General features: G+C 42.7%; 2 protein-coding genes across 10 annotated transcripts in view; both read left to right on the forward strand.

Annotated features, from left to right (window-relative positions):
- fam149b1 (family with sequence similarity 149 member B1) overlaps positions 1-8,252 on the forward strand; it is a 117,147-nt gene extending 108,895 nt beyond the window's left edge. For 2 of the 8 annotated variants that reach the window (XM_059946197.1, XM_059946202.1), the window contains 2 exons: positions 3,262-3,357; positions 7,545-8,119. In XM_059946197.1, the coding sequence (XP_059802180.1) occupies positions 3,262-3,333 (72 nt within the window). In that variant the 3' untranslated portion in view covers positions 3,334-3,357; positions 7,545-8,119. Of the gene's footprint in view, positions 1-3,261; positions 3,364-7,544; positions 8,120-8,216 lie in introns of those variants that run through there. The other 6 variants (XM_059946200.1, XM_059946203.1, XM_059946198.1 and 3 more) reach the window with 5 other exon arrangements.
- Positions 8,253-9,193: 941 nt separating this feature from the next.
- psap (prosaposin) overlaps positions 9,194-12,378 on the forward strand; it is a 74,847-nt gene continuing 71,662 nt past the window's right edge. Inside the window, exon 1 of one of the 2 annotated variants that reach the window (XM_059946205.1) lies at positions 9,194-9,338. In XM_059946205.1, the coding sequence (XP_059802188.1) occupies positions 9,299-9,338 (40 nt within the window). In that variant the 5' untranslated portion in view covers positions 9,194-9,298. The remainder of the gene's footprint in view (positions 9,339-12,378) is intronic. The other variant, XM_059946206.1, reaches the window with a different exon arrangement.

Consider the following 12,378-nt stretch of genomic DNA (forward strand, 5'->3'; position numbering starts at 1 on the left):
CAAGTGTGGCCTGACTAGTGTCTTATAAAGTGTCAGCATTATCTTTTATATTCTATTCCCCTTGAAATAAATGCCAACATTGCATTTGCCTTCTTTACCACAGTTTCTTAACTTGTAACTTAACCTCCAGAGTCTGAACCACTGATGTTTGAATTTCCTCCCCATTTAGATAATAGTATGCACTAATGCTCCTTTTATCAAAATGTAATATATATTTCCAAACACTGTATTCCATCTGCCACTTTTTTGCCCATTCTTCCAATTTGTCTGTCCTGCTGCAATCAGATTGCTTCCTTAGCACTACCTACCACTCCCCCTATCTTCGTACCATTCCTAAACTTTGCCACAAAGCCATCAATCTATTATTTAAATCATTGACCAACAATGTGAAAAGTTGTAGTCCCAATACTGACCCCTGTGGAACACCACAAATCACTGGCAGCCAACAAGAAAAGGCCCCCTTTATTCACACTCGCTACCTCCAGCCTGTCAGCCATTCTGCCACCCATGACAGTATTTTTCTTGTAACACCACAGGATTTTATCTTGTTCAACAGCCTCATGTGTGGCTCATCCTCATCAAATACCTTTTGAAAATCCAAGTAAGTGACACCCACTTCCTCTCTTTTGTCCAACCTGCTTGTTACTTCCTCCAAGAACTCTTAACAGATTTGCCAGGCAAGATTTTGCTTGACAGAAACCATGCTGACTTTGATTTATTTTATAATTAGTCTCCAAGTATCCTAAAATCTCATCCTCAATAATAGACTCCCAATACTTTACCAAGCACTGAAGTTTGGCTAACTGGCCTATAATTTCCTTTCTTTTGTCTTCCTCATTTCTCATAAGAGTGGAGTGACATTTGCAATTTTCCAGTCCTCTGAATCATGTCAGAATCAAGTGATTCATGAAAGATCATGACCAATGCATCTATTGGCTCTTCAACTTCTCTCAGGACTCTGGGATGTAGTCCATCTGGTCCAGGCGACTTATCCACCTTAAGACCTTTGAGTTTGCCTTGCACTTTTCCCTTTGTAATAGCAATGGCACTTACTCCTGCTCCCTGACACTCACAGACCTCTGGCACACTGCTAGTGTCTTCCACAGTGACTGATTTAAAGCACTCATAAGTCCATCTGCCATTTCTTTGTTCTCTCCACCCGCGCCCCCCCCCCCCCAATTACTACCTCACCAGCATCATTTTCCAGTGGCCCAATATCATCTCTCCCCTCTCCTTTACTCTTTAAATAACTGAAAAAAAAAGTTCTGGTATCCTGTTTTATGTTATTGGCTAGTTTGCCCTCATATTTTATCTTTTCCCTTCCTATAGCTTTTTATTTGCCTCTTGGTGTATTTTAAAAGCTTCACAATCATCCACACACTCACTTTTGCTGCCTTATATGCCCTTTCCTTGGCTTCAATGCAGTCAACTTCCCTTGTAAACCATGGTTGCCTACCCCTGTCATTTGAGATCTTCTTCTGTGGGACATATCTATACTGTGCCTTGTGAACTATTCCCAGAAACTTCAGCCACCTTTGCTCTGCCGTCATCCCCGCCAGTATCCACTTCCAATCCAACTGGGAAAGCTCCTCTCATGCTCTGTAATTCCCATTCCCTGTATTCCATTGCAATACATTTGACTTGTGCTTCTCCCTCTGAAATTGCAGTATAAATTCAATCATATTATGATCACTAGATAGCATAGCAAAGGAGAAATATGACATGTTTGCTTTCATTGGTCAAAGCATTGAGCATAAGAATCGAGAACTCATGTTGCAGCAGTATAAAACTTTGGTTTGGCCACACTTGCACTATTGTGTGCAATTCTAGTTGCTCCATTATAAAAAGGATGTGGAGGCTATGGAGAAGATGCAGAAGAGGTTTACCAGGATGCTGCTTGGATTAGAGGGTATGAGCTATTAGAAGATGTTGGATAGTTTTCTCCGGAATATTGGAGGCTGAGGGCACACCAGATAGAAGTTTATAAAATTAGGAGAGGAATGAATAATGTAAACAGTCAGTCTTTTACCCAGTGTAGAAATGTCAAGTACTAGAGGACAGAAAGTTAAGATGAGATGGGAGAAAATGTATTTTCACACAGAGAGGTGGCATTTGACTGCCAGGATGAATGATGAATTTAAGTACCATTGAAACACTTAACAGACTCATGGATACATGAATGTGCAGGGATTATAGGGGTATGGATTGTGTACAAGCAGAAGAAAATTAGTTTAATTTGGCACAAGAGATTCTGCAGATACTGGAAATTCAGAGTGACATATACAAAATGCTGGAGGAATTCAGCAAGTCAGGCAGCATCCATGGAAAGGAATAAGTTTTGCATTGACACCCTTCATGAGGACCAGAAAGGAGAGGGGAAGAAGCCAGAAAAAAAAGGTGGAAAAGGGAAAAGAATTCAAGCTAGAAGGTGATAAGTGAAGCCAAGTGGGTGGAGGAGGGGGTGGAGTGAGAAGCTGGGAGTGTCCTGGTTTCTTGTGCCCCACAAACGACCAGGAGACGCAGAAGATACTTCAAGAAGTGTTAAACTTTAATTTGCATATCAAAGCTGAGACAGTCAGTGAGCTAGTCGCTGACTGCCCACGATCTTTGTGCATAGCATTTTTTAAAGCAATCTCCTGGTTTAGTTGTATTAGCATATCCAATTGTGTATCACCAATTGTGTATTAGCATATCTACAGTTGTGTATCACCAGTACATCAGCTCCAGACTTCCCACTATTGTTTCCACCCATTAACTTAATCATGTTCTAATCTACTTTTTGGCCCACTTGTTACCTCATCCCTGACCACAGTTATCTCTTAGCTAGCCTCTCATTACCACACCATTATCTTCTTATTTGTCTACATTCTTAAGTTACTGATGTGTTCAATAGTACAGAGACAATACAGAGCTTTCATTCTGGCTGATAAGTTGGACATAGTAAGTATAAGTTAACTACATTCTCAAGGCTTTGATGTGTTCAATAGTACAGAGACAATACAGATTTCATTCTTCTACTAAATTGGATACATACATAGCAAATAGCAAACAAAAAGCTGACTACATAGTTTTGGTTACACCTCTCATTAACAAACCATTATCTTCTTATTTGGCTACATTCTTAAGTCACTAATGTGTTCAATAGTACAGAGACAATAGAGATTTCATTCTCCTACTAAATTGGATACATACATAGCAAATGCAAAGCTGACTACATAGATTTGGTTACACAGCAAACAATGCAACTTTATACTCCAATAGGAGGTGATAGGTGGAAAACGTAAAGGGCTGAAGAAGAAGGAATCTGATAGAAGAGGAGAGTGGACCATGTGAGAAAGAGAAGGAACTGATAAGAAGGTGAGGAGAAAAGAAGAGGTAAGAGTGAAGAGTGGAAGAAGAGGGAAGAGATACCAGAAGTTGGAGAAATTAATGTTCTCCAGGTTGAAGGCTACTTTTAATGTTTCCCTTACTCCACTATTGATGCTGCCCTCACCCACATCTCATCCATTTCTCAAACTTCCACCCTCCACCATCAACAGGAATAGAGCTTCTCTTGTCCTTACCTACCACACCATGGCCTTCACATCCAGCATATCATTCTCCACAATGTATGCCATCTTCAACAGGATCCTCCAACCAAACGCATCTTTACCTCCATCCTACTGTGCTTATGGCAGGGATTTCTCTATGATTCCCTTGTCCAGTCATCTTTCCTCACTAATCTGCCTTCCGGTACTTACGCCTGAAAGCAGATGAAGTGCTACATTTGCCCATTCACCTCCTCCCTCACCTCCATTCAAACCCCAAGCAGTCCTTCCAGGTGAGTCAACAGTTCACCTGCACATCTATTGGGGTCATCTACTGTATCTATTACTTTATAATTCTTTAACTGTGATGCCTATTGGGAGGTAATAGTGTGGGATACACACCACTTCCTGCCTTGGAAATCTCAGATAATAATTACAATTGGGAGGTTTTTATCAGAAAGTTACTGCACACTGAGAAGGTTGATGCATTTGCAGGTCTGGCTGAGGGAATGCAGAAATTCCAAAGAAAGTTCATCTTCCTACTGACAGCAGTGATCTCTGCTCTACTGTACAGCCTCTAAACTGGAAAGGTATCCCCAACATTGTCTTTGCAAACTCCTGCAAATCCACTAGTTGGGAAGGTGAAGCAATGTCAGGGGACCTTTCTCAGACCACCATCCCCAGCACTGATTACACTGCCAGCTCCATTTTACCTAGAGTATCCACATGCATGACACACATCTCCTATAACACACTATATCTGAGCTCTGTGAAGGCAAACACTCACCAGGAAAACAGAGGAAACACTCAAAACCTCCTGGAAAATTACAAGTACTGGTCGCCTCTTGGAGTCCCTGACTCATGCCTGTGCACAATGAAGGAACATCAGGCTACCTTGAATCTGGTCAATGGGAGATTGCAGTGAAAATAGTGGAAAGAAGGCAAAACCTCTCCAACAGTTCTCCTGCACTGTGAATCCTTTACATCTGTGGCAGAAACTGTTGATCCCACACTGGCCTGAACAGCCATCTCAGAGAGAGTGAAAGTAAGTCAGCTTCAAGCTCAAAAGAATATCTTAGAAGTTACATTAGGTGCAGTTGTGGTCACTCTGTTACAGGAACAATGTGGATGCTTTGGAAAGGGTACAGGTTTACTAGGATGTTGCTTGGAATACAGGGCACAAACCATAAGGAGGGGCTGGACAAATGTGGGTTGTTTTCTCTGGACTATCATAAGCTGAGGGGAGACATGATAGAAGCTTATGAAAATAAGAAGCATACATACGGTTGACAGTAAGAATCTTTTTTTTCTATATAGGCATACAAAGAAGTAGTATCAGGGCTCAAAATCAAGAAGTAGAATGAGTTTGCATGGGGCTAAGATATCATAAGAGGCAGAAAATGGGTGGGAATTGTGTTAAGATCTTCAAAGAGCAGCTTATGCCATGGTATGCCATGATGGCTTAGCGGTTCGTGCAACACTATTACAGCTCAGGGTGTCAGAGTTTGGAGTTCAATTCTGATGTCATCGGCAAGGAGTCTGTACGTCCTTCCCATGGGTTTTCTCCCACAGTCCAAAGATGTACTGGTTAGTAGATTAATGAGTCATTGTGAATTGGCCCGTGGTTTTGCTGGGTGGCGCAGCTCAAAGGGCTGGAAGGGCCTGTTTTACTCTGTATCTCAATAAATAACAAATAAAAGTAATATGAGATATGTGTAACATGGTTTTACAATAACTATAAGGAGCAGTAATCTACATATAGTGTGGAGAAACCAAATTAGAATTACCAATCAGTATGCTGGAAGGAGGAGTTATTGTGCAAATAGAAAGGATTAATTGAGGATCTTTAGGGAATGAGTGATTATTATATGATAATCACGGAAATTATTTAGTTCAAGCTGAAAGCAGGGTCATAAATCAAAACCAAATGGCTACAAAGGCATAAATTATGGGTTGACTATGTTGCTATATTAAAAAATATGATTGGAACCAAATTATAATTAAAAGCTAATCACTTTCGAGCAGGAAAAGGGAAAGTGGTCCAGCCGTGGCTATTAAGATAGAGCAGATAAATGTGGTAAAAAAAAAGCACTCAAAACAAGGACTGGGAAAATTTAGGAATTCAGAAAGGATCCAGCATTGATGAGAAAAAGTAGAGAAAAATGTAAGAGTCAGCTAGTGAGAGCCATAAAAACAGAACTACTGAAACTTAAGAAGGCTGATAAGTGCCCCTTTATTGGCAAAAATGATAGTGTACTCAGGTGCTGTCTATATGGAATTTCTATATTCACCTAGGGACTATGGTTCCCCCCTGTGCTCAGTTCTCATTCCATATCCCAGAGATGTGCGTGTAGATTAATTGACTACAACAAATTACATTTCAGGAGAGCTAATGAACATGTGTAACATGGGAAAGAGAAAGGGAACTGGCATGGCTGGATGGCTTCTTCTGTGCTAAAATAAGATTCAACAGGCAATGAAGAAAATGAAATGGTATTTTAGTACTTAGTGCAAAAGCACTTGAGTCTAAAGGAGAGACTCGGTGCGGAGCTGGAGACCATGCAGCCTGTACCAACTTCCAACACAGCGGTCCTATCTTTACTATTACCTTTTACCCTCGTTGATCCACAATATATTCTGTCAGCTACCCATCAACAGGCAGTGGGAAGCTGGCTGGCTAGGCACTCAGTTAACTACCAGAACCAAGGGTCAGTATCACCCATTAATCCCATTTTTATGTTTTACTTTTTATTGTATAGAGTGCATTTGCCCCATTGAACCTATGCCAGCTTCTGTGTGATCTCATCAATCCCATTCCCCACTTTTTTCCCTGTGAACTATTCCCTTCCACGTGTCCAGCAACTCCTCCTTCATTTTTCCGCTACCTGCCCACACTTGCAGGGCTTCACAGTTCTCATCTTTACCTACCTTGTGAGGGGAAAACAAAATACCTGAAGAAAGACCACACAGTTAACAGTGAGAATGCCTATGCTCAAACACAGGGCTGGATTGAATCCAGGAGCCACTGGAGCTGTAAGGCAAACTGCACTACCTTCTGCACTGCTGGGTCAGTAGGTTGGAGATGGTCTGATGTATGCTCCCAGTTATCCATCAGGCATTTCAGCAATCACCCGTAAAGATGGTCCATCAGCAAGCCAAGGGACCAGCAGCATTAGGGTGACAGCCAAACCAAAAGCATCTGACAGAAGAGTAAGAGCAGAAGGAACTGTTCAGACACTCAGAAGCAAGAGCTCCCAGTAGGTTTCTGGACAAGTGAGCCAGCATTTATCTGCAGAGATTCTCATTAAGTCCCTTCTAGCAGGCTCTTCATTGTCTCAGTGACTACCATCCAGTAGCATTTAGGTCCACTGTGATGAAATGCTTTGAGAGGTCAGCGATGAAGCGTATCAACTTCTTCCTGAGGAGTGAATTGGATCCATTCAAATTTGCCTACCAACACAACAGGTCAACAGTAGGTGCTATTTCATTGGTACTCCACTAGGCTCTGGAATATCTGGATAATGAAGATGCATGCATGCATGCTTCATTGACTACAGTTCTGCATACAATACTATCAACCCCTCAAAGCTAATCAATAAACTTCAAAACCTAGGCCTCAATACCTCCTTGTGCAACTGGATCTGAGATTTAAATTCAGACCAGTCAGTTTGGATTGGTACATCTCCTCCACAATCACCATCAGCACAGATGCACCACAAGGCTGTGTGTTTAGACCCCTTTTCTACTCATGACAGTGAAGGTGTGTACTTAAGTTTGCTGATGACAGCATGATTGTGGGCCAAATCAAAGGTGGTGATGAATCAGCGTATGGGTGGGAGACTGAGAATCTAGCTGAATGATGCCACAACAACAACCTCTCACTCAATGTCGGCAAAACCAAAGGGTTGATTATTTACTACAAGAAGAGGAAAACAGAAGTCCATGAGCCAGTCCTCATCAGGGGATCAGAGGTGGAGCGAGTCAGAAATGTTAATTTCCTCCACGTTATCATTTCAGAGTATCTGTCCTGGGTCCAGCATGTAACTTGCATTACATAGATGACACAGCAATGCCTCTACTTTCTTCAAAGTTCAGATTCAGCATCACACCTAAAACTCTGACAAACATTTACAGATGTGCAGTGGAGAGTATACTGACTGGTTGCATCGTGGCCTGGTATGAGTACACCAATGCCCTTGAACAGGAAGAAACAACAAAAAAGTAGCAGATATAGCCCAGTCCATCTTAGGTAAAGCCCTCCCTACCACTGAGCTCATCTACAAAGGTGCATTGTCGCAGGAAAGCAGCATCTATCATCGAGGACCCCCACCATTCAGGCCATGCTCTCTTCTCACTACTATTGTCAAGAAGAAGGTATGGAAGCCTCAAGTCCATGCCACCAGATTCAGGAAATTATTCCCCATCAACTATCGGGCTTGAACCAGTGGGGATAACGTCACTCACCCCAACACTGAACTGATTCCACAACCTATGGACTCACTTTTAAGGACTTTTGCGCATTGGCTGTTAGTCCATCTCTGTCATTTGTTGTTTTTATTGATTCTATTGTGTTTCTTTCTATTTACTATGAATGCCTGCAAGAAATGAATCTCATGGTAGTATATGGTGATATATGTGTATTTTGTTAATAAATTTACTTTGAACTTTGATTTTCTGGTTGTTTTTCAGACTGGAATTAACACAGAATAGAATCAGAATGGATTATGAAAGGAGAATCACTTTTGACCAATCTACTGGAGTTACCCAAGGATGTGATTTGAATAGATGAAAGAGATTTGGATTTTGGTGGCCCATTTGAATTTTTGTGAGGCTTTCAGATTGGCCTTCCACTGCATGTTGGTAAACAAGATTAGAGCACGTGGACTTGGATGTAATGGACTGACAATAATTCAGAATTGGTTGTTGGACAGAAAACAAAGAGTGGGAGTGAGCAGATTCTTCTCAGGTTGGAGAAACAGGAGACTGCAGATGCTGAAATTGGAAGAAAAATCATTTTGCTGGGGGAAATCTGAGGGTTAGGCAATATATGTGGGGGAAAAGAATTGTTGGCATTTTGTGAAAAGGCTCTATAGTAAAACAACCTCCTTATGGCTATTATAACTGTTAGTAGCTATATCAGTGGCATGACTGAGAGGAACAAATAGCACCTAACTGACACTAAACTTCAATGAAGGAAGATGTAAAGAGGCTCTAGATGGGTGTATAACATGAGTGGGTGAGGACCCGCCAACTGCAGTTGTAATAGGAATGGTGTGGTCAATTTATGTGCATTTGTGCCCTTAATATAGCAATACCACAGTTAGCAGCAAATATTGAAAAGATAAGCGAGAGGGATGTCCAGAATTCTCCCTATATCACTGGAATAATTGAAGAAGTACTGTACATACATTTTTGAAAGTTCAAGTTACAAGGGAACTGGCACAGAAGGATAGAGGCTCGGGGCAGAGCAATCATGCCCCATAGTGAGTGTTGGGGCGGAGTTTATTTCTGCCCCCTTTTTCTTATTCTCTGTGGTTCTTACAGTTCTGCTGACAGAAGCAATGTAGAATCAGCAGAGGATGGTCCCCGTCTTCCAACCTGCCCCTTTGTGAGTGAGTTTGCAATTCACAAAATGGCCTCACAGGCCATCTTGATCCCACGGAGCAAAACAGGAAGGTGCGACAGCGGGAGCGGGTTGAGGGCGGTCCTCCCCGCCGGAAGGGGCGCTGCCGTGCAGTAGCTCAGCTGATGATCACACCGTAGGCAGAGAGATGGCGGCGCTCCTGATTGCGGTCCTATGTTTCGGCGCAGGTCAGAGTGGGAAATGGAAACGGAGAGCGCGGAATTAGGATCGGGAATGGGGTGGGGGTGCAGGGAGTCGGGATCGGAGAGACCGGAGGTGGGTAGTGGGAGTGGGGGCCGGGGGAATGCGGGTGCGTGATCGGTGGAGCTGGGACAAAACCCCTTTCAAAATAATAATGGGGCTACGGAGACGGTTTCACCGCGTCATCCTCGGCGAAGCTCCTGGTCGTTGTTCCCCCATTGGAGGAACAACGTTAATGTCGCTCGCTCCCCAGCCTCCTTCCCGGCAGCTGCTTTGCCGCAGTGTGTGGCATTCCCGACGGTTTTCCTTGATTCAAGGCGCTCATCCGCCTGTTTCTGACTCCCTGCCCACTTCCCCCAATACTTGTTGATTCAGCAAGTGATTTTGCTGGATTTCAGCCGTGTGTGTGACTGCTTACTCGTGCCACCCCATAGGAAGCAATTGCTTTGACTGCCGGTGTTGCAGAGAGCGAGCTGTTGGCAAGCTGGGACTTCAGTATTTTGCACTTATACAAAGGAATTGGGTGAGGACACTAATGGTGGAGGTGTTAAAGTCACTGATTAATGATGGGTGGGAAGTTGTGAGGACAGGAGGAGGCTAGAAAGGGATGGCTCACTGAGTGACGAAGGTTTTCCAAATAGAGAGTAGTGTGAGGAAGTGTGAACTGTCCTTGACTGGAAAAGTGGGAATCCAAATGCTGAGAAGGTGGTGAAGCATTTGGAGATCTATTTGGATACCAACACTGTTATTGTAGGGAATTGAATATAAAGCTATTACTTCAATTGCACAGGATATTTGTTGGGCCACATTTTGATTCCTGGTTGACAGTTTTGATCTCCTTATTTTAGGCAGGATATTAACAGATATTGGATGTTGTTCATAGAAGGTTTGCTAAATTTAAACTGATTTGCTGTTTATTTGGACAGGAGAGGAGGGAGTGGTTATGGGGCATTTTGTCTCATTATAAGAGAATTATTAAGAACCATTTGAACCTCCTCAGATGGTCCGGAAGATCAAAGATGACAGGGTTCCACTCTAATTCTGTGACTGTGAGGTAGCTAATGAGATCAGAATCACAAACTACCACAAATGGTGATGATGACAGTGAGGGAGATGATAGATTTCCTCTGCCATTTATTGATCATTTATGCTCCAATAAAAAGATGCCCCAGGCGCTGCTCTATTTTGAGCAGTCTTGGGTCAAGGATTCTCATGTTGGTGAAGATGGTTCATTTTCTCAAGGATACTTTGAGAACATCCTGGAATAGATTCTTCTGTCCTAGTGTTAAGATCTTCCAGTGACAGAGTCAGTCATAGAATCATACAGCATGGAAACAGACCCTTTCCTAAATATGTAGCTATTCAAGTGTCTCTTGAATGGGGTTAATCTACCTGTCTCAACTACTTTCTCTAGCATCTCATTCCATATACAGATAACCCACTGGGTGAAAAGGTTGCCCCTCAAGTTCCTATCAAGTCCTAATTACACCTATGCCTTATAGTTGTTGATTTCCCAACCCTAGAAAAAAGACTGTTCATGTTGACCCTTCCTATGCCCCTCAAGATTTTCTACAACTTTATAAACCACTCCTCCTCCTCCAACACTCCACTGAGAAAAGTCTCAATCTAAACAAGCTGCCCCCCATAACACAGTCCCTTGCATCCCACCATCATTTTTGTAATCTCCTCTGCTCTTAGCTGAATGGCATCTTTCCTATAGCAGGGACACTAACACTAAATATGGCCTCACCAATGTTTAATACAATTGCAACATAACATCCCAGCTCCTATACACAATATCCTGACTGATGAAGGTCAGCATGCCAGAAGCCTTCAAAAGCCTTACTCCCTTCTGTGTCTACCTGGGATGTCATGTTCAGGGAACCCCTAGGTCCTCCTGTTCTATAACACTCTCCCGGAATGTACCGTTCACTTGTGAAAGTCTGACCTCCTTTGTCTTCCCAAACTACAATACCTCACACTTATCCAAATTTAATTCATTGCCCCATATACCCAGTTGACCAAGATCCCTCTGTAGATCCTGAGAACCATCATCATTGTCTATGCCATATGCAAATTTACCACATCATTTATATAGGTGACAAATGATAGGCCTAGCACCAAAACCATGAAACGCTGTTAGTCTCAGGAAGAGTGCATGTGATCTTACAGCAGCCTACCATGAGTGGTGTTATTAAAGGCCTTACCGAAATCCATATGAGGCAACATCTGCTCTTCCACCCGTCAGCCATTATGATTACTTCTTCAAAAAACTCAAGTGAAGTTCATGACATACGATTTCCTAACCATAAAGACATGCTGACTATCCTGATCAACTGCTGCCTTTCCAAATGGTTGTAGTCTAATAATTTAGCTACTACAGATGTTAGGCTTACTGGTCTATAGTTCCCAGGTCCCTTCTTACATAAAAACACAACATTAGCTTTCCATGATGTTCTTGGATATACCTGATAAGTCCCTGGAGATTTATCTACCTTCATACCTCCTCTGCTGTAATGCAAACTATACCGTCATACATTCCCAATAACTCTTTTAAGTTTTCATATCCTTTAGCATTAATTAAAAAAAGTATTCATCCAGGACCTTGCCCACCTCCCATGGCTCCACACATAAATGTCCTCTTCTCTCTAGTTGCTCTTTTTCACTGAATATACATAAAATCCTTTGGATCTACCTTAACCTTTGCCAAAGTTATCTCATGCACCCTTTTACCCTTCTGATTTCCTCCTTCCACCTGCATTAGTTATACTACTCAGGAATTCACTAGATCCCAGTTGCCTAACCTATTCTCTCTCTCCCTTCCCTACCCCTAGCTTCCATCTCTAAGCCCATTTCTCCCCCTCCCCAACTCTCCTTTACCCTCCTCCCTCACCCTGACCCCTTTCTCAACTCTCCCCTCTTCAGCCACCCCCACTCTCCCACCTACCTCACCTCTCCACATGATCTACCACACCTACAGTTCTCCCAACCCTCTCGCTACCCACCCCCTCCCCTCCAGCTCCACCC

Source organism: Hypanus sabinus, chromosome 21, assembly GCF_030144855.1.
Source record: "Hypanus sabinus isolate sHypSab1 chromosome 21, sHypSab1.hap1, whole genome shotgun sequence".
NCBI lineage: Eukaryota > Metazoa > Chordata > Chondrichthyes > Myliobatiformes > Dasyatidae > Hypanus > Hypanus sabinus.